The sequence below is a fragment of the Blennius ocellaris genome (assembly GCF_963422515.1).
Source record: "Blennius ocellaris genome assembly, chromosome: 24".
NCBI classification, from domain to species: domain Eukaryota; kingdom Metazoa; phylum Chordata; class Actinopteri; order Blenniiformes; family Blenniidae; genus Blennius; species Blennius ocellaris.
In genome coordinates, this window is record NC_137673.1 from 8448268 (window position 1) to 8475511 (window position 27244).

The 27244-nt window shown below is 43.8% G+C and overlaps 1 protein-coding gene across 1 annotated transcript in view; it reads left to right on the forward strand.

Annotated features, from left to right (window-relative positions):
- Positions 1–27244, forward strand: part of LOC308147730 (gamma-aminobutyric acid receptor subunit gamma-3-like) — a gene marked incomplete at both ends in the record, with an annotated part of 75823 nt that overhangs the window by 22738 nt on the left and 25841 nt on the right. Inside the window, 3 exons of the mRNA XM_080520049.1 lie at positions 5000–5067; positions 24336–24427; positions 24514–24645. Of these exons, the coding sequence (XP_080376175.1) occupies positions 5000–5067; positions 24336–24427; positions 24514–24645 (292 nt within the window). The remainder of the gene's footprint in view (positions 1–4999; positions 5068–24335; positions 24428–24513; positions 24646–27244) is intronic.

Here is a 27244-nt window from a genome sequence, read left to right on the forward strand (position 1 = left end):
AAATTGAGACAAAGAACCGAGAAAAAAAACATTGTTTTTCGAAAGCTGATCACCCAAAACTACCCTGCCCTCTAGTGGATGTATTGCTTAACAACCACATTTGCGCAAGAACTCCACCCTTCATGTCTTATGGTAAAATCGGCGATACTCTTCAGGCGATACTCTTCAGGCGATACAAGGCGAGCTCTTTCCAAAGTAGCTTTAGCAAATTGGCCGCTTTGAAGGTGTCTTCTTAAATTTGGGTCACGTTAGGCTGATGATGGGTCCTTTGGACATTCAAGGAGTCGTCCTCTTAAGCCCGGATAACATTACAACTCCACGGCGTGTCTTCTCAAAAAGGAATCGTCCTCTCATTCATACCTCCAAGTACAGAGAATGGCGGTTTAGCAAAAGTTAAAAGTACTCGAGCCAAGGGTGTCATGAACTACTTCGCCCAAGAAATTTCCTCCGAGGCGTCTCGTTTGGCCCAAGACGAGCACTCCACCGTTTCTACCGAGGGTGGAGAGGGGGGGGGGGGGGGGGGGGTGCTGTGCCACTCCCGCTGCTGGAGCACACCACGCCTCGGGGCACTCGGGCTAAAAGGGAATTTAATGCATCAAAAACGTTCCGCGCGCCTGAAACGGGATGTTGTGTCTTGGGGGCTATCTGGATATCCTATCATGCTGTCGGATGAAGACGGAAAGGACAGTCAATCAAAAACCCCCGCTGGAAACGAGCCCGGCTCGGAGCTAAATGCTAATATCAGCTGACATTTAGCGGCGATTATGGACCGTCATTATCTCGCACGACACGTGGACGCCGGTCCGCAATTAGAGCTGAATGCAGATATGTGGCCTCTGAGACGCGGCGATATTCCCCAAGTACCGTTTCCTATAGACTCCGTTTCAACGTGCGGTTGGCTTGTCTCCCTTCATTGAGCAGAACAGCTGGAAATCCAGCTAACGGATGGCTAAAGCCCCGATGCGGCAGGTCCTTGGGGGGGGGGGGGGGGTTTAAACACGCAGATGTTCTCAAGGAGACGCAGAGAACCTCGAAATGTAGACGCGTCGTCGATGAACCGTTGGCGGAGTAAACGCGGCGCGGGTCACGGACTCATTAACTCGCTCCATCACACGTAGAAGAACGATGAATGTGAACCGCGGCGCATTCGCTTTACCATTCATCCCTCCTCTTTTCCTTTTTTTTCCTTCTTTTTTTAAAGAGCAGTAGACGCTCGTCTCCGAGCGCCTCTGCTCTCGCAGCGTCGGCCTGCTTCACATTCACTCCGACTCTTGTTGTTCAATAGCGAGGCGGCGCGTCTGTGAAGGTTTGCGGGCGAAACGCGGCGCCGCAAGGCACCCTCTTCCTCAGGCGGGCGAGGGAGAGCATCAACGTGGAGGAGGTGAACGTTGCTATGTGGCACTTGTAAAGCGGCGTCGTTGCATAACCAGGCCGAGTTTTTATGGAACAGGTGAAAGGTATAAGTTGTACACGCCGTCACCACAAGGTTCTTACTAAATCGGGGTTTTTGTTGCTATCATGTAACTTCATCATCCGTCCATTGGAGTTGTTTTCCTGGAAATCGCTGAACTTTTTCCATCTGGTTGCCCTGAAAGAGTTTATTGGGGTTTTGTTGGGGGTTTTTTTTCCTCTCCAATGAATCAAAGAGACAAACTGTGAGACGTGGTTGCCAGGCAACAAGTGTTCACTCATTTGGCCGGTTTGATACAGTCAATGGATTTTACATTATTTACACCAAGACACAGGAACGTTTAGATTGTCAATAATTCCAATGTAAGTTTTGCTGTCATCTTTTGGTGCATTTAATCATTTAAAAAAAAAAAATAAATTCTAATCCCTTTGAGTGATTTTATCCATTATTAATCTTTTGGACTCTTTTTAGTCATAGTTCAAAAGTTTACATATATTTTCTAGTGGTTTAAAGTGTTTTTTAGTTTTCAACCATTTAAGCTTTAAGTTTACAGTGATTTCAGCCATTTACTTGTGTATTTTTATAGCATTTAATTTATTTTAGCTATTTTATTACGATATACATTTTGTTCTGTTTATATTTATCTTTTTTGTTTAAAGAGAAGTTATGGGCACTTTAATTTTACATTGTGTAATGTCAATAAAACTATTCTGGTTCTATTAAATTATTAAAGAATTTGAGCAACTTTAACTGTTGCAACTTTTAGCAACAGTTTTAGTGATTTTTATAAGAATCCTATTGAGCCAATTAAGTTTTTTTTACATCTTCCATTGGTTTTAGCTATTTTAACCCATTTTCACTTTTCTCAGGACATTTTTTAAACCATTTTAGTAGATTATTGCCACCATTTTGAAAACCCTTGTTTGCATTGTTTAAAACCTGTTTTTAGCAGGTTTTTTGTTCCAATGTTGGCCTTTTTTTACCTTTTAAATACAATTTTTACCGTTTTTTAAAAATCCTTTTAGCAGTTTTTCTTTCATCCTTTCCAGTGATTTTAGCCAAGTTAACCCATTTAAGACCCCCTCCCATTTTTTTTAAACCCTTTGCAGCAGGTTTCTATTTATGCCTTTTCTAGACTTTTTACTATTTTAACCAAAATCGCATTTTTTCTCGCCTTTTTACCCTTTTTTATTTAAGGGATTTTATTTAATATTTTTCAGCCGTTTAAGCTGTTTTAGCCTTTTTCAAATCTTTTTAAGCCATTTTCACCCTTTTTTAACGATCTCTCACCATTTATATCTCATCATTGTGAGTGATTTTAGCGATTTAGCACTTTTTTTTCTTTTTTTTTTTAGCAATTTTTCAATTTCAATCATTTCAAGTTTTAAATTTTTCAGCAGTTTGAGACATTTGAATGAATTCTTTAGCAACATTTTTGGGCAGTTCTGGCTCTTTTAGCTTAAAAAAAAAAAAAAAGAACTTTGGGAAAAGGCGTCCCCCTGACCCTGCTGCTGCCCCTCACTGTGTTAGTTGGTGGCCTCGTCTGCCTGATTCATAGATCGTTGCTTGTTTTGTTTTTTTTAACTCCACAAATTTCCCTCTAAACCAACTTGGATACGATGCTAACACGTGGGTATTTCGGGGGGGGGGGGGGGCGTTTTTTCCTTTCTATTTTTTCCTTCTTCCTGTAATTAGAGCAGATGTAATTAGTTTGAGTGGAGCACTTGGCAGAAGTCGTTATTCCGGCTCACAAAATGAGGACTTGATGATGCGGCTCGTGCAGAAACAATAGAAAGCAGCTGGAAACGCCAGCGTGCCGCGGCCACGAGCTAAAGAGCTCTCCCACACGCTCCGCACTTAACCTCCCGATACGAGCTGCAGCCCCGACAGCACATTCACACCATTGTCTGAGCGAGGGAAGGAAAACTGTGGTGTGGTTTTTTTTTTTTGGTCTGCGTATTATGAGAGAAAAACTGCTGTTAGAGGAGTCGATTCAGCCGGCGGCAGATTAGCGAACGGACATAAGAGGCCACGACCTCGATAGAATGTTTAAATAGACAATTTTAACCCTTCGATGTTGTGAAAGAAGATTTCTACAACCAAAGGGAGACGTGTGAAAGCAGATTTTCTTGTGGTTAGAAGGTAAAACCGGGTCGTCACATGTGGGTTAAAAGCAAGTACACTTGGCCGAAGTGATGTGTGAAGTTCACATTATGAATATTTTATGAAGCGTTGGTTTTCCATTGCGTTCTTTTTTTTTTTTTTCTCCTCCAGAAGCATCACTCCCGTTGTCAGACACAACTCGCCGCAGGTTGTACATCTTTTTTTTTTTTTTTTCAAAGCTCCACTGAGAAGAACCAACTCCAATTTGGACAAGTTGCATTAATGAATTTACAAGGGAAACACCTAAAGGTGCAATTACCTTGATACTATTATGTGAAATGGAGACAAACAACCGTAATGAGAATAAATCAAACATTTCTGAACGTTTAAAACGTCAAAGGAAGAACGTATGCTCTCTAACCTTCCAAAGCTTGTTTTAAAATGTTGCAATACACAGAAATATTGCAAATAAGCTTAAATCTTAAAGCATAAATAGCCCAAATAAAGTGAAATAAGCAAAAATGGGCAAAATAAAAGAAAACGGATTAAATTAGCAGTAAATGGCTAAAAGTAGCTCGAAACCTAAAATTGGTTGAAATAGCTGAAATTATCAGAAGGGGCCAAAATTAGTTGACTGAAATATATGAAAGAATCTTATTTATAGCGAGAATAGCTAAAATTTACAAAATGGTAAAAATGAGATGAAATAACCCCACCAAAACAAAAGATACCGGCTGAAATTAGCAGCAAATACCTAAAAGCAGCTAGGAAAGCAAAGAATCAGCACCAATGTCCAGAATAAGGTGAAAAAGCTCAAATTACAATTGGCCAAAAGGAGCCAAACAAGCTGAAGTAGCTTTAAGCAATAAAATCAATTAGAATAGTGAACATTGGCAATGATGGCCATATGCTAAAATAATCTATATTTGCCAAGATAAAACTGACGGAATAGCTCAAATTGGTGGAAATAGCCAAAATCACTTGGCTTAGCTCAAAGCAGATTTTTAAAATACCTAAAAATGAGCAGATATAACAAAATTGCTACCTCAGTGGCGAGAATAGCTACTGAAATTAACAAGAATTGCCAAAATGAAAAAAAAATCTGAAATACTAGACTGAACTAAAAAAAAATGTTTTATAAAAGATTATCTGCAAAAGCCAAAGTGAGCTCAAATCGGTCAGAATTTGGTAAAAAAAAAGTTAGTTTCAGGTCATTAATCGTCAAAATGAGCCTAAATAAAGGAAATTTGCATAAATGGCAAAAGTGCTAGAAAGTGGCTGAAATTAGCAGAATGAGTTGGAATTATAATTTTTAGGTTACCTGAATGAACCAATGTTGTTGTTTTTGTTTTGTTTTTTAATGAGCCAAACTAGCCAAGTTGAGCTCAAATAGCCTGGAACAGCTGGAATTGAAAAATTTTGTTTTCATCGATTGTTGAGTTTGTTCTTGTTGATTCACTTCTGCCTCCTTCTGTGTGTTTGCAGTGAAACCGACGGTCATCGATGTGGGCATCTACGTCAACAGCATCGGACCCGTGTCCTCCATCGACATGGTGAGTTCAGGAGCGTCGGGGAATTTGAACGCCGCTCTCGCTCACTGCGGATGGATTTTTGGTTGTTTGTTTTTCCGATTCGAGTCCTGTGGATCAGCTCAGGTCTTCTACTGCTGCTGTGCGGATTTCAGGTCGGCTGTTGATTGGCGACTTGAAATGTTTGCTGGCATAAAATTTAAGATCACGTTTCCAAAGTCGATATTTATATATCCTGCATGTGCTGTTCTCCACACGACTTCACCGTGTGTTAGCTGGAATTAATGAAAGGTTTGAAGGCACTGGTCACAAGATAAAGACAGGAGTACATCCGGTTAGATGTACTAAGGTTAGATCAGATCTGCCATTTTCAATTAATCTAAAATAATGTATGCACAATGTAGTAAGATACGAGTTTTGGGTAGGCTGCTTTATATTTAATAAAACGTCTATCAATGTTCACGAGAGCATTCTTGTTAAAACCAACTGATATTTTCATCACCGCTTATTGTCTTCAATTATGATTTCCCTGGAAAAATGTGAAAGAACGACACCTTACACGACTATTTTATTTTCAGCGCTGCTAGCATTGGCTCGCTGCGACATGGTAATGCTACGCTAGTTAGCTCTACTTCCTGTTATAGTTTTAAACATATTTATAGAAGCGGTGGGACGAGTTTAAAATTAAAGAAAAAAACAATTGTATTTTAATAGCTTCTCAGAATTTCAGTTTGACTCTAAAACTGCAAATGACATTAGCATTAGCTCAAAGCCACGCGATTAGCATTGACATGACATGTAAATGATTTTTCTACTTCATGCTTCATCCCTGTTTTTTTTCTTAAATGAGACTTTGCTCTCGTCAGTTTCATCATCACGTCTGCTAGCATGCTAATGTTAGCTGTTTACACACTGAAAGCAATTTTCTCATGTAAAAACGTTCATGTTCAGGATTAAATGCAGTTTCTTAATGTTGTTATATTTCTGTAAATACATCCCGAAATGTAAAGTCCAACTTCTTGTATAGCGTATAGAGTAATTTTTTTTTTTTACTTTTTCCTCACATTTCTGGTCTTTTCAGACGGAATTTAATAATTCTGGACATTTATCCTTATTTTTTTATTTTGAAACATCACATTTCTGATGATTTCTAAAAAATATATATTTTAAAAATTCTGCTTGCTAATGTCTTGAGATGAGACATTCATTATGTATCTTAAATAACAAAAATTGTGCTTTTGACATTTATTTTATACGATGAACCTAAAATATAAGAATGTTTCAAAATAAGTATACATCTTAAATTATGTGGAGAATTTATTAAGAAATGTAAAATATATTTAAAAAAAAAATTATCATACATTTTTACTTTTCAAGATATATCTATAAATTAAAGTAATTATAAATACATAAATAAATGAAATAAATTGATTAATTATTAAAGTAAATAAATGAATAATCCTGCTGGCTGAGCTCATTGGAAGCTCGTTAGAAGCGGTTATAATTCCATTCGTTTGCACAGGATTCAGCTGGGTCTCCTCAAACATGGCAGACTGCTTATTATTCCCACTGAACGTGATCCAGTCCTTAAAATCTGAGACTCTCTGGGCTTTTTTTCACCCTTTTTTTCCCCATGATGCCTTTCCCCCGGCCCTCAGTCCCCTGCTGATGATTACACGCCCGCTGACAAAAGACGTCAATCTGCCGAGACGCCCGATAAGAGCGGTGAAAAGGAAAAGTCAATACATGCTGCAGATTAGCCTGATCGGTTGTAAACAAAACAGAGTGGGTTTTTGCAAAGAACTTTAAAATCCAGTTTGGGTAGTTTACCTTTCTTTTATTAAGGTACTCGAATCCTGATCATTAGAATTATCTGAAAACCGTTTTTAGCCAATCTAAATTACCTTGCTTTATTTCTTTTCATCTGATTGCCTAGTTTTTGGACAAAGCATTTTTTTTTTCTTTGCCCGTCGCTAAAAAGTACAAAAAGACTCCAAAGGATGTAGTGCGTATGCCAGGCCTATAGGTGGCACTGTGACACCGACATGCCCCAGAAATTGATGCAAAAAAAGAAATCCTCTTTTTGAGAAATCAAACATTTAATAATATACAAAATGGGATCGGTCGGTTCTGAAGCGCGATCTGGAGTCCGCCATTATTGTTGTTGTTGTGGAGGGCGTCGCTAGGTTACAGCGTCGAGAGCCTGGGCGATGACATCACTGTTTTCAGCAAATATGAGTCTTGGCTCGGGACGGGAATCGAAAACCGGTTCCGGGTGTTTCAATTCCTTGGAAATTTTTCAACCCGATAAGGTTGCAGTGCCACCTATTGGCCGGGCATATGCATTACATCATTTTAACTTTCACGGTGGAATGGGGAACTTATTTAACAACCCCGATCGTTGTGTTTCGCGTGGACCGGGACTGAAACGATGGAGTTGCATGAAACGGAGGTGTCGTGCCGGTCAGAGCCTTTAACTTGAATCGAGACTACTTCTTTTTTTTTCTTTCCCCAGTTCATTGTTAGTTGTTGTGAGAAAGACTGGAGAAGTGAATGTGTGGGTCAGTGGGGCATGGCCGGACTCGCCTCGCTTCCCCTCGCCGCCGGGAGCTGGAAGTTTGTTCCAAAGGAGCGCGGCGGCGGCGGCGTCCCGCTGTGACACGCCAGCCAATTTCTTTTTTCTTTCTTCTTTCTACTTCCCCCTCTTTGTCCGCACTGATTGGCGTCACCCTGTCAAGGGTCGGTGGACGCTGCCCGGAGGGGCTGACTGGACTGGAATTAGCGCAGAGCCACAACTCTCTTGTATCACGTGTGTGTGGAATAAAAAAGAAGAAAAGAACCAGGTCAGATCTCGAGGCTGTTTTCGATTCGCCGTCCACTTTGACGGCTCTCCGTCTCCAAGCGAGACGTGTCCAGGCCGACTGTCCCAGGCCACTGGGTCATTTAGGACGCGGCGTGATGAATGGACGCGTGATTAAGCGATTAAAAGTCGGGGGCAGAAAGAAAGTGCCGCGCTTTTTTCGCTGCCGGGAGAGTCGGGATGACAACAGCCGGTAAATTAACTGACAAAGACGGACGCACTCTGACACCGACACTCTGTTCTCGCCGTCTGCGCCCCAGCCGGCGAGTGGGCGGCGTCTCCAACTCGCCGAGATGATGAGCGCTGCCCGATGGGGGCGGCGCCAAACAAACCCACAGCAGAAATGCATTGAAGCAGGACGTTGTGGTCAATGGAGCCTCAGTTTCTCTCCAGTTCGCCCCGCTGTGAGCATCCGGGGTGGAAGTCAACAGTTTCACCACGACTCCATGTTGCATTGAGTCTTTTATCTCGTTTTCTTTCTTTTTCTTTCTATTTTTTCTTTTTTGCCTTTTTTCTTTGCTTTTTCTTTTCAATTTTCCCTTCATTTTTTTTTCTGTTTGCTTTCACATTTTTTTTTTTTTTTCCGTTTTCTTTCAGTTTTTTCTTTTTTCCCTTTTTTCTTCCCTTTTTCTTTTCAATTTTCCCTTAATTTTTTCCTGTTTTCTTTCAAAAAAAATTTAAAAAAATTTTCCGTTTTCTTTCCGTTTTTTTCTTTTTTCCATTTTTCTTCTTTTTCCACTTTTTCTTCCATTGTTTTCCTTTATCTTTCCAACTTTTCCCCTTTTTCTTTCCACTTGTTTCTCCTTTTTCTTCCATTGTTTTCCATTTTTCTTTTTTCCACTTTTTCTTCCATTGTTTTCCTTTTTCTTTCCAACTTTTCCCCTTTTTCTTCCATTGTTTTTCCTTTTTTCTTCTTTTTTAGACTTTTTCTTCCATTGTTTTCCTTTATCTTTCCAACTTTTTCCTTTTTCTTTCCACTTGTTTCTCCTTTTTCTTCCATTGTTTTCCATTTTTCTTTTTTCCACTTTTTCTTCCATGTTTTCCTTTTTCTTTGCATTTGTTTTTTTCTTTTTTCATTTATTTGAAACTCCTTTCCTCCTGATTTCCCCCGAGCATAGTCTCGTAGCAGCACAGTTTGCATACGGCTCCGGCTTCATCTGCCAACATGCTCTGTTGGGAAAACGCCTTCGTTTTGGTGGAAATGGTGAGACAGACGTGCAACTTCAAAATAAAAGTCCACCCATGATATGACGATGATTATCAACGTTAAAGTATGATAAAGGCTTTTTACCCTTGCTGATGAATGTTGGGAAGATTATCTTTTTATCTGCGTTTATTTGTTTATTTATTGTATTTTTCTCAACGTTTTGCAAAAACTATAAGCTCGAATTTCATGAAATCTCCAGGGATTATTTGTCGTCATCAAGGAAAGATCGATTCGATTTTGAGATGTTACTGGCGAACCGTTTACAGATAAATCCTCCAAAAACTGTGGGGGGAAAAAAAATAGTCCCATACAGAGCGTATGGGAGGAGCACCTCATGAAGGAAATCAAAGGAAATCAGTGTCTGTTGCCATGGAGACGTTCCCTGCTCAGTGTTAGGGTTCGGGTTTCCCTGACAGGCGAGTTAGCATTGATATCTGCTAACGTCTAACGTACTGAATGCGAAATTCTGCGCTCTACCGAGTCTCGCTCTAGATGTCGTTTAACATTTATTTAAACGAAACGCGATATTCCTCTGCGGTTGGGCCACGCATTTACACGTAAACGCAGCTACGACACTCCACAGATATGTTTACGTCACAGATCGTGCCGTTGTGTTTTTTTGCTTTTGTTTTTGCTATCTTGGCTTCATGCTTCTCGTTGCACTGCCCCCTACAGGTCTGGCATGCTCATAGCAGCTCTGGACCAGGTGTGACTGCAGATCCATGCCAATGAAGATAGGGGTTTTTTTTGGAAACCCAGAGGGGTAATTATCCGTTTCGTAAAATCCTGGGTATGTCCAAGCGTGGCCTTTAGGAGATCAGACACCTCTCATAAATCCCGCTTTCATTCGGGGGCCACCATAAATCCTTCCGTGCAAATCCTCCCGGTTCCTCTATATGTCTGAAGCCAATACACATCATTTAGTTGGACTGTCAGTGTTCTAGTCGAACCGAGTTTTAGTCTTAATTTCTCTTTTGTACTCATAAAACGAGCCCCTTGTTTATGTTCGCCTCACTTTAAATGTTACTATTTTCTCTCTCTGGAGAGCTTTTTTTCTTTTAAATTAGGAATTAATAAAAAAAAAACAAACACCAGAAGGCTCGAGTCAAATGAAAAGCAACAAAACATGTGTACAATAAACAATGTTTTTTATGCAAATGAACTGTAAATGGAGAAATTCAAGCACACCTGCACTCGGCTCGGCGCTGCGGCAAGCTGGATATCTCCAGAGAAGCTACTTCCTTTAAACATCAGCTTTTAAAAAAAAAAAAAAAAAAAAAAAAAACCCTCCTCAGCACTCACATTTGACTTGGAGTGTCAAAGCAGATCATTTTCACCTATAAGAAAGCAGCGGGCTGCCATCAGTGTGACGGTTGTGTCACCACTCGGCTTCTTATCGCGTCTGCAAAGGAGGGGAAAGAAGAGGAAACGCTATCTCTCAATATAGAAATACTGCAGATTGCTTAAGGCCTCATTCGTCTCCGTCTCGGGATTGGATTAGATCTGATGTGGGTGCCGCGCTCGCAAACAAACGAAGGGGGTTTAATGATGTGAAATAACGCGCGGGGACGTCGTCCGTACGGTCCGCGCGGCGCACAATGGAATGAGACGAATGGTGTTTTCAGTCAAACACATAATGTGGATTATCTCCGAACGCAATCGATCTCAATTCCGCGGCAATTAAGGCGACGTTCGTCTGGCGAGCTGGACAAAACACGGCAAATAATTGCGTTTTCGAATGAATCTCGCACAATTAAATCTCAATGATGAGCGTCAGCAGCCGATCCGCTAACAATAATTTTTTTTTAAAGCATTTTGTCAGCCTTTATACGCCCGGTAATTGCAATGATGCTTCTAGAACCTACTGAGCATGTGCAGAATAATTACTTACTACAGCCGTGTTGTACATGTGCGGTCCCCCATTTACTTGGAGTCGGAAGAATTTTCAAAAAATAAAATGCTAATAATAATAATAGTTTAAAAAAAAAATCTATTGCATTATGACATCATGCGAAGCCTCGTCAAAAACATCAGTTATTACCTTGTAATGGCCGAACAATAGCGTTCAACCAACTCTAGGGAACTGTTCCACCGTGATAGCGAAGGGTTGCCAAGTTTCTGACTTGCCGTAAATGGTTGCCAAAGCATTTATTTTGAAAATCCAGTAGCTATTATGCCTTCTGGATTTTGAGCTCTTGATAAAGACTAATAGATCTTTATATATATACTGTACGCCTGTGACTGTCGTACCCGTTACTCTCACGGTTCATCTTTTGGTGAAACCGTTCACCCGCTATGTTGATCGTAGCGTTAAATTACCAGGCGTTTCACTGGGAGTGACATACTGGGCCAACTGGGGGACGGTGGCGTTGCTTCGTCTCGTCCCACAGGAGACCGATCAGAAGTGACGGCGCTGATTCAACCCGGTGATGAAATCCCCGTCATCCACCCACATTTCTCCATTTTCTTTCTTTTTCTTTTTTTTTCATCCCTGCACTTAACCTGTCAGATTAAATCCGTCTGTGGCGAGTGGAAGGAGGATCGATAAGATCCAGTCACGTATCTGTTAGTGACGACAGCAACAACTAAAAAAAAAAAAAAAAAACCCACACTGGTGTCGGGGATTTTTTTTAATTGTTTTTGATCGCTGACGTTTCACGTTGAACTCAGATTTCGTCTCCGTGAGACGGATAAGAGGCGACAATGAAATTACCGTCGCTCAGCGACGTCTTCGTGAGACGTTTTCGTCTTTGAAGGCATCAGTCTGAATTGGCCCGTGGCGAGTGGCGAGGACAGGTGTCTACATTAGACCAGATTAATCTGTTTACATGAAGAAGAAGAAAAAGAATAACGAAGAAAAGAAAGCCTTGAAGAAATGTCATTTTGAGCCGAAAGAGAGCGTCCCAGCTTGACAGATGCAATATTTCAAAACCGCTGCCGGAGACCACAAAAGAAGCGTCTGTGCTCGCCGAGACACGACGTCCTGACTCTCTTATTGTTCGGACGCTACTTCACGTATTGTTTTGGGTTTTTTTGACAAATCCTGGCTAATCCAGGTTTTTAGAGATCCATGTCGCTTTCCAGAAACGAGCTTTGCCAAATTAGCCAACGCTTGAGGTCTGTAGTACGACGCTGGGTATCTCACGGAGACAAAGTCAACGAAGTCAACGCAGGAAACGGAGAGAGAGAGAGAGAGAGAGATCCTGGGTCTGTTCATCGCGGGGTTGTCGTATCGGCCCCCGGACGCGTCGACGGCGAACACGTGAATCATCCGACGACGACGGGAGAAAAGAACCGCGGACAAAGAGAAGGACGAGATTATTAAATTGGCAACCCGGTTGAGTCTTCCTGTCTCGCGAAGCCTGCGTCTATTTCCAAGACGTTGGGACCGACCCAAAACACAAAGCGGGTCAAGGCAACGCAGTACCGCCGCGCTTCCAATTCCTCGCCGTCGATTCCGAGTGCTTTTTGTTGGGTTTATTTTATTTTTTTTGCCATTTTGTTTACTGTCTTCTGCGAGCAAGCAATCAACGCCGCAATTATTCTGATGGTCTAGTTTGTGGCAGGCTGGAGGATTCGAGAAGGCACGGGGAAAGAAAAGACGGGGGGAAAAGCTGCTTTTTCATTAAGTTTTAAGGGTTTTTGATTTAATTTTCTCTCTCTTATTAATGCGGCAAAGCTCACCCTGTTTGCTCCCTCTGTGTGGAGGAGTGAACGGTAATGACGCTGGCTGTAAACAGAAGGATGAACTGGTGACATAAATGAAGGAGGGGGGGTGAAGGGAACATTTGAACGATTCCGAGCATCACGAGTCATCAGTTTATTGCGGATAACGGAAGTTGCCTCTGTTAGTGGTGGGCAATATTCTGAGGCCCCGATTGTGTGAGAAACGATCGGCTTTTGTCGTGTTTGTCGTCCGTTCACACGACACCGTCTCCGTCTCCATAGAAACGAAGGAAAACGCAACTTTTTGCACTCCTTTTGCAGAGGATAACGCAACTTTTTGTGGTTCCTACTTCGCGGAAACGGGGAGAAAATGGAAACATTTTGTTAAAATGTAGTTAATTAAAAAAAAAACAAGCACAGTGGCGAGGTCTGTTTACAACTGACGTGTAACACAGCAAAAGTTTTAATTTTTTAATTTTTTTTATTTACCCAAATGTAGTCTCTTTATAACTGATAATTTACACAGATTTTCAAATTATAGTCCAATATGCACTCAGAAATGACAGGAAACCGTTTGAACCACTGGGAATTGTTGGGCCTCGTAGTTTTAATGGGTTTTTAGGGAATCTTAGGTTTTTAAAAGATGACCTATCGCCACTTGTTCCCCAACAGTTTGGAGCAGTGGGCTGAGTTGACACCGATTAAATAGTGCAATTCGAATCAATGCTTGTCGGCGAGGCCGGCGTAAAAATAGTACCTCCCTTTGAAAGGAGGCAAAAACAAAGCCACTGTTTGGCTTATTTCATCACGTTTCCGCTCTTGACTAAATTAAGACGTCGCTTGGATCTAATTTTGGCAAACGTCCCGAGGTTTTGCTGGATCGGATTGGACGGTGCGACGGTGCGCGTCCTGCCGCTTCATTTCGGTGATCAAAGCGGACGAAACAGGTGTGTTTTTCGCACAAAAGCGCCGGCGCCCGCCAATGCTAATGACGAGTCCGGAGGGAGGCGAGCGTGGCTTTGGCATCGCCGTGTCCATATGAATGAGAGGATAGGGGGGTGGGGGAATAAGTGCACGACGGCCTCTCGGCTTGGGGGGTGGGGGGGGGGGTGGGGATTTTGTTTATCCGAGGAAGATTTATCCCCCTTGTAACTTTTAGTTTCGCGGCCAACCTGCGCCTGCACTTAAACCTCATCAGAATGGAGGGAAGCGTGCGCCCGGGGAGCCCGGCGGCGGCCGGGGGGGGACGGACTCGCTGAATAATTGAGTCCGTGGAGATTGAAGGACTTGCCGACCCTCCACTCCGGAGGAAGATAGATGAAGCTATTTTTGTGGCAGGGACACTTAGGTGGGAACACAAACAGGCACACGCAGGGATTCGCAAAAAAACGCACACATTGTTGTACCCGTCTGCTCGTAACACACACATCAAAGAGACTCACCTCTTGTTTCACTTCTATGAAAGTCACTTCCACTTATGTGCAGTTCATAAGTTGTTGTTGTAATGAAATGACATGTTTTCATATGGTAATCTTGATATATTCTGGTACAAGAATATTCCGTGCGTTGCAGATGCTAACCCAGCGATCTGGATCAGCCGCAGCTACCCCATTGTTTGTTTGTTTGTTTGTTTTTTTGTCAAGACTGATTAAAAAAGACCATTAAAGTAAGTGGGAGGACAGGAAGTGAAGATGAGGAAGTAGCAGTAGAAGAAATGAGGACGACTCATTGATATCTAGTCTGAAGACTATATGTTGCTTGAGGCTAACCATTAGCCACAAGCTAATTAGCTACGTTGTCCAGGCGGTTTGTCCGCTATCAAACATGCAGCGTGAAACAACCGTTAAAAAAAAAAAAAAAAAAAAAAAAACTTTCAATGACATGGATTCAAGGTGAGAACTGATCATTGAACTTCTTTTTTTTTTGTGGCTAATCAATTCTCTCGTCTGAATTGAGCAAGAAAAAAAAATCTGGCAGCATGTAGATGAGGATTAAAAGTGGTCTGAGATTGGAGCCTTGAGGAACCCCGCGTGTGATTGTTGTTCACCCACCAAGGAGTTTAGTGTTTCCAGAAAGTCTCGTATATATATATATATATATATATATATTTTAAGTTTTGTGTGAATTCATTGCCGTGCAAACGGGGCGTTAACTTAAATCCCGACTGTTTCACATCTGAGTCACTTTTACCGGATTCGGGTTTTCTTTGTCAAAGGAGTCTTAAAAACATTCTTCTATTTTTTTTTTTTTCCTTCAGAAGTGGAAATCCACATAAAATATGCTGCCGCTGTTAAAAATAGACGCTTGGCATAAACACCCGACAACAATATATGCAAGAAGGAGTCGCACTTGAGAAAAGAGAAGGAAGTCTGTGAACCGTTGCAGTCGGCACACCTTTCTTCCAGACGCTGCTGTAGGAGTTTCACCCTAATGACCCAGCTACATGCAGGGCGCCGGTGTGGAACGGTAGATGCTTCTGGTAGCTTAAAATATTCACCATAGCCCCGAGTACCGCGTCCGGGAAACAGAAAAGAACCCCGCGTTTCAACACGCACATCCTGTCTTACTTCCTTTAGTCACCCGCTCTCCCGGTTCATTCATGCCTCCAGTCGATTCAGTCGCCGTTTTCTGGGTCGGTGTTGTCTCGATGAGGAGACGGACAATTGGAATTAGTGGGGATAAACAATTCATAGGCTTAAAAACAGACGGATCAAACTGATACGAGAACATGGAGGTAGTTCAGAGATCTTAAAGGCCTAGTGAAATGTAAAACACTACTTTGCAAAAAGCGATAGTTGGGGTATCGATAGTTTCTCCGACTCTGCCCCACCACTGTTGTCGCGTAACAAAGTTATTTGAATTTTGAATCTCCAGCCGACGAAGTCGGGGGAATCCTTCTTCGTGGGCGTGACGTCATGAGTTGTGCAGATCTCCATCTGTTGTGTTTATATTGGCTTGAGTTGTTTCCCTCTTAAATATCCAAGTTTTAACAGTGTTTGGAAGTTTTAGTCGGCGTTTTATGAGCCTTGATGAAAGATTGAGCCTGGAAGAGACCGAGAGAGGAGGAAAGGAGCACAGGCGGCGGGAGCGGCTAGCAGCTAGCGGGAGCTGCTAGCTCGGGCAGCTAGTAGACGATCAAGTAATACCTGGACTCATCTTCGGTGATTCCACAGTCAGAAAAGCGCTTCGATGTGTTCGATCCAGGAAGCCGGTCGTTCTGCCAAAAGTCAGGAGCCTCAAAGCCTCAAAGGTGAAAACTGGCAGCTGCTGAGGCTGAGGAGACGAGGAGACGAGGACGAATGGAAGACGAAGCGTCTTCTGCTTCCTCAAACATGTTCCAGATGGCGTCACTGATGGCAGAACGACCTTCTGTGTCTTCTTCATCAATCACTGGGTTTGAAATGCCCGATGATGAAATATGGTTAAATTCAGCCTCTTCGTGGTCAAAACTCTGATCCTCCATGATGTAAACACAACTTGTGACGTCACTCTATTATTGTCCGAAGCTCCACCCAGCAGCGGAAATACCAACGTTTATCGGCTATTTTCTAACAGATTGCCGTGGCGACACCCAGAGTGTTTTGGAGGTCGAATTTTCATTTCACGAGGACTTTAAATCAGTTTGGCTCTTTGTGACGTACAGGCAGAACCTTTGGCGAGGGAGTGAAGATGGCGTGTGCTGAGCTGAGGAACTGGCGTGCACCGGCACGTTTTTGACGGTGAACACACCGAACTGGGCGGAGAGCGTGTCGGACGCGGACAACGGACATGTTTTCCTGGCGAATTCCAAGCGGCGCAGACACCAAAATGACCAAGTGTCGATGTCCGCCAACTTGGAAAATTGAAGTTTACCGAATGGAGGAAAGTTAATCTATTGACTGGTGTCGAGGAACGCGTCTTAACACAGACATAAACGCATAGGAACCCTCCTTTGTCGGATGTCTGGATATCGTGAGGGTACGGCGATCAGAGGCACGACCGAACACGTCATCTGGGCTGAGGGGAAGGGACAGATGTTCAGAGGCTGGATGGGCGATTCCTGAAACTTGTGATTCAACGTCAGATTATCTGACAGTACTCCTGCCTAGAAACGCCGATTCAGCAAAAAAAAAAAAAATAGAGCGCAGACATGAGGTGATGGCAAACGGGTAGAATAGTAGGAGTCACGAGAGGGAACCAAAGTTCCAGGAAAGCAAACGTCCTCTTGCGTTCGTTTCACCCTCAAATAAGTGCAGACTGAGACACTCGCAAAACGAATTAGAAATTTTAAGCAGTTTCGAGAATGTCGGGGGCGGGGGGTGGGGGGGGGGGGGGGGGGGGGGGGGTATTCTATTTGTTTGTTTATTCGCACACTTCAATTACAGCCACTCTTAATTTTTAATTTACATTTGCTTCGACAGAATGAAAAGGTAGAAGTGAGAGTCTCCGCCGCCCGGCTGTCAGAAATCAGCGGGGCCCCGCTTAAGAGCAGCTTCTTAATCAGAGCGCCTCATCCTTGACATTGTAATCATTGTCACATCGCCGGGGGAGTAAATCAATTCCGGGCGCCACGACGAGGACTGTTGCAGAAATGACACTCCGCATCCACAACAGCTATGATATAACCCCACTCGACGCCCCCCCCCCCCCCCCGGGGTTGTTTCTCCAACACTTACCAGTCTTTGTTTATGGAAAATAAACTAATTCGCACAATCTGGGCAGCGATTGACCGTCTCTGTGCGGTTTGAAGACTCTAACCCCGTCACATGTCGACCGTCACTCCGAAGCACCTATTAATGCAGCCTAAGTGACCTAGCGTCGGTGTTCGGTGACCCCCCCCCCCCCTTCCCCTCTCCCCCCGCGATTGACCTTCAATGAAGACTCATTTAAGGCGGCGGGGAGAACGCAGGCTTGAAAATTCATGAGGAAAGGTTATTCGATCGCTGGCGAGGAAGGTCGCCCGGCGAGTTAATTCGGGGGGGGGGGGCGGCGGCGGCGCTCATTGTTCTTAATTACGTCGCCCGGCGAGCGCGAGCAGCCGCAGTGGCGACGGGGTGATCACGTTAAAAAGTCACTTTTGTCTCGCGTGACCTTTTCAAGCGGGCGACACTTGTTGAAATGCTGCGCCTCCGTCTCCATGGAAACGAGAGGAGGCACTCTCGGGTGGAAACTGGCGAAAACGCGTGTCTTTTGAAAAATGCTCCATCGTCATGGAAATGATGGGAAGGAAACTGAACTTTTTGAAAATTGATTCGTACTCATATTCTCGGCGTTACCGTAATGACTAGAATATTAGTGCAAATCTGTCGGTGACTTTAATAGCGGCTTCTAAAACTGGGATCACGAGAATGACAGCAATATTCGGTTTGAGACACACACACACATGCACTATTTGACACTTTTTTTTCTCGTTACACCCGTCACATCCACAGCGGGATATTTTTGTCGCCGGGTCATTTTCCCTCTCCGGAGCGTCACCTGGAACAAGAGGTGTCATGTCGGCGGGCTTCAGCTCGCGGGCAAACTGTCGCTCGGTGTGAGATGCGAGACGCGTTCGGGAGCATTGCAATCTTGAGGCAACACAAAGCAAGTGCATTTTTTTTTTCTCCGTGTCCAGAGACGGACAATCTTTTCTTATTCTGAGCGGTTGCAAGTATTTAACTTTATCCTCGTGCTTTGTTTGGAGAAGCGATCGCAATATTTTACCCAAAAGAGAGAAGAAATCCTCCATGCAGTTCACAATGTGGGTCAACAGCAGGGAGGGAAGCTTTTAAAAAAAACAACAAAAAAAAAAACTCAACAGGGTCAAATACCTCCGCCGCCGCCGCCTTTAGCGCTCCACACATCTGCTTTTATTTTGATGTTAACAGGTCCGACACAAGTTAATCATTCGACAAAGAAACGCAGGTGTTGATGAGGCCTGAGGCGAGATGTTCAGTGGAGCGCAGCCGGAAGCCTTTTTCTTTTCTTTTCTTTTTCCTTTTTTTCTTTTTCCCCCTCCTACATCCTCCCAAACAGACTCGGAGTAAACAGCCAGGTATGCAAATGACGTCCTTTTGTTCCATTCAAAGGCTGCTTCTCTATAATCCCGCGCAGCGAACAAGGAGGGCAAGCGTTTGGTGAAATTAAACTCCTCCAAATGCCGGCGGAAGTCCCCCCCCCCCCCCCCCCCCCCCCCCACACCCCCCCTGGATCGCCGGTTGAATGCTCGTGTTTACCGGGGCAGATGCATTCTGGGACAATGTGTTTGACTGTGGATGAATGATGTGATGAGTTGACACTTTATTTTGGGGGGGGGGGGAGAAAACAAATCTACCACGTCATCTGTTTATCTAAAATATAATCCACTGACCAATTTTCCCAAAGTCTGCGAGATATAAATATTTCACTTATAAATATTTATACCAACTATGCGGCTTTGGGTTTTCGCCTGAAGAAATACATTAGTCAGTGATCTGTGCCGAAGTTTGAGAATCCCCCCCCCCCCCTGCAAAGCTTAGTATAATAAAGTGCAGGGCAGTATTTTAGAGTTGGCTGGATTCTACTTGATCAGCAGTGGCGCCGTGGAGATTCTATTATGAGTGAGCTGTAATGGTGAAATATTTATGGCCGGCTGACTTTTTTTGGGGGGGGGGAGTTTGTTCATTAAGGAAAGCAGGGAAGCGAGGAAATACTCAAAAGAAATATTTGAACAAACTCTTCTACAAGCTGTTTTTCTTCCATTGAGAATCTAAGAAGTATTCGTTTGACATAAATGACATAAAATACACAGAAACAGATGGGGGGTTTGCGACATTGGTTTTATAGGGACATTAATCTTCCGTCTGTTTTGTCTTCTTGAGGCTTTTATAATCTCGGCATTCTTGTAAAATATGGCCAAAGGACATACAGCTTGTCTTTGAGTGATTCTTGGTTGCGATAGAGATGCTGACTCAGCATCACAATCACGTGCAAAACTTGATGGAGCAGAAAAAGAAGAATGGGATGATCAGTCCACATAATGTATCGCTTCACAACCACGTTTATAGGTACCTACCAAATTCCGCCTGTACCTCATAGTACCGATTCACCTAAAAGCAAATGGCGCCATGTTTCAGTACCGGGTATCCACTTCTTTATTAGGGCATTTCCACGAGCAGCTACTCGACTCCGCTTGACTCGCCTCCATTTCTTTTTTAGGCTTTTCCATCACGTGGTAGTACCTGACGCCAGGTACTTTTCTGGGGTACCTTCTTTGCCGTGGTTCCAAGCAACCCGAGTCGAGCGGAAACTGTGACGTTGGCAAGCTACTGATCGGCCGGGGGCGTGGCCTCACTTGTGTACGGACTGTGGCTCGTTGGTAAAGAGCTCACCCCGCCATTTTTAAAATCCAATCGCGAACAAGCGATGGATTCACAGAATCCCTAAGAGACATAAGAGACATCCCTATTGGTCCTTTTCCCAATTACTGAATCGGAACACTAAAGATTTTGTTGTCGCCCCAAAATAACAGCCCCCATTTCTTCAGAAAGACCACATAAGAGGAAAGGTACCTTCCAAAAGTATATCAAGCCATGACGGCCGGCAACGTCGACCTCCGCGTGTCCGGATACAGTCGACTTGACGTCAACCCAACAGAAAACGGTTTTAAAGGAGCACAGTCCAATACTGGCTCCTGAGGGAACGCTAACGCGCAGTTTGGTCCTGAATACCACTCAGATCGCTGCATAATGCTAAAAAAAAAATGGCCGTTTGGCCGTTGGAGGCCTCCCTCAACGAGGTTGCGGGAAACTAAACCCCACACCGTCCGAAAGATCAGCCATTTCACTGGATACCTCGACGAGACTTGGAACAAACAACACCGTTTGCCTCTGCGATGTTTCACCCCAGGGCAACATCTCACAACCCGACGAGACGGGTCACAAACGGTTATGTCAGCCTTCCCTCCGAGGAGCTCGCCATGCGGAAAGATTGTCTTTTTTTTTTTGAGGCCGGGTGAAGTTTTTTAATCACTCGTTCGGTCTCTGCACCGCGAATCGCGGCGCAATATGCAGCCTACGTGAGCGTGATGCGGAAACTTGGAAATCCTCCGGCGCCGCATGAGACGTCTGGAGCGCTTCAGTCAAACATCAGACATCAAACATGCTTGAAGAGGGAAAATGAGGACGTCTGATGAACGCGTCTATTTATATTCTTTTTTGAAAGGGAGGAAACGGCGTGGAGTGTCTTTCATGCCCGTCGGAGATCGTTAAAGGGTCACGCCACCAAAACGATTCAATTCTATCATGACAGCTTTGTGAGAATAATTGACTTCCGTGTGAGGTGTCGTCACTTATTATTGTGCGCTTGACATTTCAGGGGATGGAATTTTCCCTCAGTGTTGTCTCACAGGTTACAAGCCGAAAGCCTGCGCTGCCTTGTTTCCACGACGACGACAGAGTGAGAACGCTAAACTTTTGTACCATTTAGGTGTCGGTTTACGCGACAACGGTGCATGGGGTTGTTGAAAATGCTCCCAAGGTGGAACTTTTACAAAATGGTCCACCTCCTATGTGGAAATGGATCAAAACGCAATTTTCTGGACCATTTTTCCTCTGTGGAAACAAGAAAATGCAACTTTTTGACTCCGGAAATTGGAGAAAAACAAATTTTTGGACAACTTTTCATCTCTGTGGAAACGGAAGAAACCACAACTTTTTTGACAACTTCGTATCCATGGAAACGAGGTGAAACGCAACTTTTTAACAATTTTTTGTGTCTGGAAATGCAACAAAATTTGGCCTCTGTACTCAGACAAACACTACTTTTCTGAAACGCTGCTGCACTTTTCTGAAAGGAAGGCACAAAAGCGATGCTTTCACTTGAAACGTGAAACTGTGGAAAACGAGATTGAAACAGGATCTACAACTTTCAAACTTCTACTGCCTGTGTTTCATTTAGTAGCTTTACTCAGTTTAAAATCATCTCGTTTCTTTTATAGCGCTACATTGTTGTAAGAAATGTAATGCAGGGAGGGGAGAAAAAAAAGAAAAGGGACAGAATAATTGTGCATGCTGCGAGTTTTCAATTAAGCCGCTGAGGCTGGCGTTGACGCACGTGAGTGTGTGTGTGTGTGTGTGTGTGTGTGTGAATGAACGACACGTGTAATTGGTCGGGAGCGGACGGTCCGCCATGAAAGAAAGATTGAGCCGGATAAGGAGGAAGCCATTTGTCGTGCCGCCACTAAGAAGTCCAGCTAATTAATTTCAGTCAGATGCGCTCTGCCGTCAACATCTTCGGCTTTAATTAATGACTTTTTTATTTATTTATTTATTTAGCATTTCTACTGCTGAGCTGCCGTGGACGCGTGTGTTCATGAACAAAATGGTCATATTGTCTTCACTTCCTGTATCTTTTGCACGTCAACTGTTATCCCATTGAGTATTGATGGCCTAAATAATGAACTGGAGAGGAAAAAAGAAAAATCGATAAAAGTCACCTTCTCTCGTCTTTTTTTTTTTTTTTTTTTTTTTTTCTGTCGGCGGCCACAACTAATAGACTCCCTCAACACCTTTTGCTTCCCGGTTTTAAAAAAAAAAAGGATCCCCGGGAGAATAATGCGAGCCTCCGTAGTTAATTTCAGTGGGATATCTCCCCAACAGGGCGCCGCGCTGCTTTGCATAATGTCCATGAATAATGGACCTGCTTCAGTGCCTTGTCTTGTAGGTAGAGTCTCCGAGAGAAGTCGCCGGAAATCCCATTAGAGGGCTGCCGCCGCCGCCAGAGTCTGCCTGCGCCGTAATCTGCAACACGGCGCAGGTTTGCTTGTCTTTGAGTTTTCGGGGCGAGTCTCCTTCGTCGGCGGTGGCGTCTCGTCATCATTACCCGAAAAGGTGCGACAGCAACGGCGGGGAATCTGGCGACGGATGTGCCGCGAAGGTCGGGCGCGAGTCTGCTCTGAAAGGTCGGGAGAAGTGAGAAATGGGGAGGTTTGTCTTGACGTGTACAGACGGGGAATCTCGGTCACAGTGCAAACTTATGGAAGCCAGGATGAGCGTCGGGGGGGGGGGGGGGGGGGGGGGGAATCTAACCGACCAAGCGCCACACCTGCATGGCGAGCGGGTCGTCTCCAATGGTTTCCACACTCTTGACCTTATCAGCAAAAAGCTCCCGCCTTGTTTACATTCTGCGCCGGACCTCCAGCTGATGTTCTGACCTTCTGACTGGCGGGCTGGAGGTCTGACTGCTCACGTTTCCCAACCCGCTCACTCCAGGGCGTTCAAGTACATTTAATAATGGTAAGAGACTATTTGTTTCACGTCGTGGTTCCTCTTCAGGACTTTCCCCAAACCTGTTTTCTTTCTTCCACGACTGATGAGACTATAAGACTGACTGGATCTTGAATTGAAGCGACTGACAAGAACCAAAAGTTGCTGAATGACCGCGCAAAGAGGGCAGTCGTGTATTTATGTTTCCGAAAGCTTTTACCATTTTGCTTCTCGAGAAATTTGACTGGGACCAGACGTGTTGGAAGGGAAAACTGAAAGCCTTCGTTGCGTTTTGGATTCCTGTTTCCATGACGAAGGTGTAGAAACCGCTGGAAATGCAGCTTTTCAAAAACGCTCACCCTCCATTTCCACAGAGATGGGTTCATGGCATTTGCGAAAAGGTGCGTTTCCCCCATTTCCATAGAAACGGAGTCGGAGCATTTTCAAAAAGTTGCATTGCCCCCCCCCCCCCCCCCCCCCCCACCCCCCCCGTTTCCAGAGAAACAGAGTCAGAGCATTCTCCAAAAGTTGCGTGTTTCCCCTGTTTCCATGGAGACGGAGTCGGATTATTTTCAAAAAGATGCATTACCCTGCTGTTTCCATAGAGACACAGAGGGCACATTTTCAAAAAAGTTGCATTTCTCCCCATTTCCATAGAGACGGAAACAGAGCAATTTCAAAATGTTGCATTCCCCCTCTGTTTCCACAAAGACAAGAGTGGGACCATTCTCCAAAAGTTTCGTCTTTCCGCTTGTTTCCATGGAGACGGAGTCGGAGCACTTGCCCCCATTTCTGTGTAATACAGAGTCTGAACCTTTTCCCAAAAGTTCCACCGAACAAGCAGTTTTCAGATAGTTGAAAGCATTGTCATGTAACCGAAGCCTAAATGCAGGAGTCACAAAAATCTATAGATTTTTTTTTTTTTTCAATCCAGCTTGCCGTCACTTCAGTGCCGACATGATGAACCTTGTCTCAAAGCGAACGGAGATCAATGGACGACAAGTCCTTGTCAGCTATATTTTTGCCCCGTCTATATTTAGCCGGCTATTTGGGTGTCGATTGCACGTGGCCTGCCAAAATCTCAAAGATCGCATGATTATATTATTAAGAACCCCCGCCTCCCCGCAAAAAGCAAAAAAAAAAAATCATGCCCAGACGAGAAGCCCGCCATATTGACTCCGCCTCTCTCTCTCTCTCTCTCTCTCTCTCTCGCTCTCTCTCTGTCTGTCTGTCTGTCTGTCTGTCTGTCTGTCTGTCTGTCTGTCTGTCTGTCTGTCTGTCTGTCTGTCTGTCTGTCTGTCTGTCTGTCTCTTTCTCTGTCTCTCCCCCTCTCTCTCTCCCCTTCCCCCCCCAGGAGTACCAGATCGATATCATCTTCGCTCAGACCTGGGTGGACACGCGTCTGCGCTACAACAGCAGCAGCATGCGGATCCTGACGCTCAACAGGTACGCCGACGACACGCCGCTTTTCGAAACGGTGGTGTTTTTAGTCCCCCACGACCACCGTAATCGCTCTCTTCCGTCCCGTGCAGCAATATGGTCGGCCTGATCTGGCTCCCCGACACCATCTTCAGGAACTCCAAGAACGCCGACTCGCACTGGATAACGACGCCCAATCAGCTGCTCCGGATCTGGAACAACGGGAAAATACTGTACACGCTGAGGTAAGGAGCCTCGGCCATTTTTCCGCCCTCCGAAGTCGCGCCGTGGGACCGATTCAAGGATGGCCGTTGTCATGGCGACCGGAGGCGACCTGCGATTAAATTCTGTCTGATATTTGTGGCGATAGCGGCTGCTGTGGCGAGCTGCGTCGACCAATAGAAACGCAGCATGAAACCTAAATAGATGTTTTCGAAACCCTATATAGTGTCATCGGGGGGTTCAGCCAATCACAATCAAAGTAGGCTCCTCCCCCTTTGACTCATCCCACAATCAGGCAGCTCTGCTCTGGCACATGGCACCACGAGAGGAAGTACTTCCTCCTCTTCCTAACATGGGCCTGTGTGGGCGGAGCCAGTCCAGCTCACACAAACGCAGCAGATTCTGAATGTTGCTCCTATGAGCCAATATTCAAATGTATAAAAATCAAGGAAAAGCTCCATTTCTGGCTATAAACTTAAAATTTCTTAAAATATACTAAATCAATTACTTAAAATAACATTTCTGGAAGTTTTGAAAAGCTGGATAATATGACTCCTTTAAGGTCATATTAACTAAAGAATCTAAAATGTTATTGTCTTTAATATATACATTTAAAGCTGCTGTTCCCGATTTTAGTGATTTTAGATTTTTTGAAAACCCTTTATTCGGTATTTAAAGCTGTTTTTGTCCTGTTTTAGACATTTTATTTACGTTTTATTTTACATTTTGGGACCAACAAGACCCATGTGAAAGTGTTGAAAAACGAAATAATATGACCCCGTTAAAGACGTTTTAAAAAAGCTCCGTGTCTGAAAATGAAGGAAAATGCAACTTTTTGAAACACTGCTGCTGTCCAAAAAACGCGCCACGGCCAAAGTAAATAGTTGCACTGCACATGCTCAGTAGATGAATAAAAACGACAATGGCAAGTATTGTTTTCTTCTCGTGTTTGTGTATCATTTCATTACAAAAACAAACAACATGCTGCTACATCATTTCTGTTTGTTGTTTCCATAGAAATGTTCTTAAAATGTTGCTGCGGATATGCAAAACTTTCCTAAAACACTAAACCGATGCATTTTCACTTGAAATGTTCACATTGGAGTATTATGAGAAATTTAAAGCAACGGTGTCGCAGATATTTTTTTATTACACACACACACACACACACACACACACACACACACACACACACACACACACACACACACACAAAACAAAGAAGGCCTGGGTTTGTTTTAAATCAATCAGCCCGGTGTGTGTTTCCTCCACCGCATTAAAGATAAAAATCTGTGCGTGTGTGTTGAGTCTCATGATCACTTTGTAAAGAAAAGAAAAGAATAATAATTCTAATGTAAAAATAATGGGTCTAAATAACTTAATTTAAATTCATGTATAATGGAGATAAGTGGGTCAAGCTTTATAATTGTTCAGGTATATCTGGCCATAGTGTGATTGTTTAGATATATCCAGCGATAGTATGGCCGTATGTCTTTCTAATGTCATGCTTGAGCGCATGCGCAAGTACCACGGTTCACTTGAACACCTGACGAGTTCCTCATTCACCTGGACCCTTGTCAGGAGCAGACAGCCCGTTGGTATGTCGTTGATTATGTGACTTGATAACACTGCATGTTGATTTCTGTTCATTAACGTATGCCACAATATTTCTCTGTCTCGCGCTGCCGTGTGTGACGTAGTATAAAGTTATTTATAGCTCTGGATGTTCGGCGAGAATGCGTAACTTTAGTTAGCATTTGGCTTTTAGCGTTAGCTCGGGCCGAGACCTTAGTTATTTAGCGCACTTGGCGGCTGACATTAGCACGATAGGTTTGATGTGTTGTGTGTTTGAGTAACATAGTTAATCCCGTTAAATGTGTGTTTGAAAGGCACGGGCGCAGTTTGTAAGGGCGAGCGTGCAAGTGTTTACATCACGTGAGCGATAGTGTCGCTTTGAGCATGCTCAGTAGGAGCGGGGCATTCTGGGTAATGTAGTCTTTTGAGCAATCTCCGCTATAATGAATGTGAATGACAATCTAGGCTGAAGAAGGTTATCTCTTTAAATGATGATGTTCAAAGAATATGGTGTGATTGTTTGTATTTTATCACTTCCAGTTTTATGACCTGTGTACCTGTGTAAGCTGCGTACCTGTGTACCTGCGTACCTGCGTTACCTGTGTAGCTGTGTACGCTGTGCTTGCATGTACCCGTGAGAAGATTTGCAGTATATAACTAAAGAAATAAAACAGGAAAAACACGAGTTATACCATTGTGTGCAACTTTTCCAAAATGTACCTGTCTCAATGAAATCGTAGTAAAAAGCAACTTTTCTTTAAAAAAACAAACCAAAACGCTCCATGTTCGTCTCCGTGTAAATGGAGGAAAGCGCAACATTTCAAAACTTTTTGAAATTTGCTTAAAGGCCGTCTCCATGGAAACAGGGGAGAAAAACACACATTTTCTGAATTGGTCCGTCTGATCCGTCTCTATTGAAACGTGTGTGGGGGGGGGGGGGGGGTGGAGGAATGCAACTTTTCCAAAATGTCCCTGTCTACATGAAATCGTAGTAAAAGGCTCCATGTTCGTCAGAGGAAAGCGCAACATTTCAAAAACGCTGCCGCT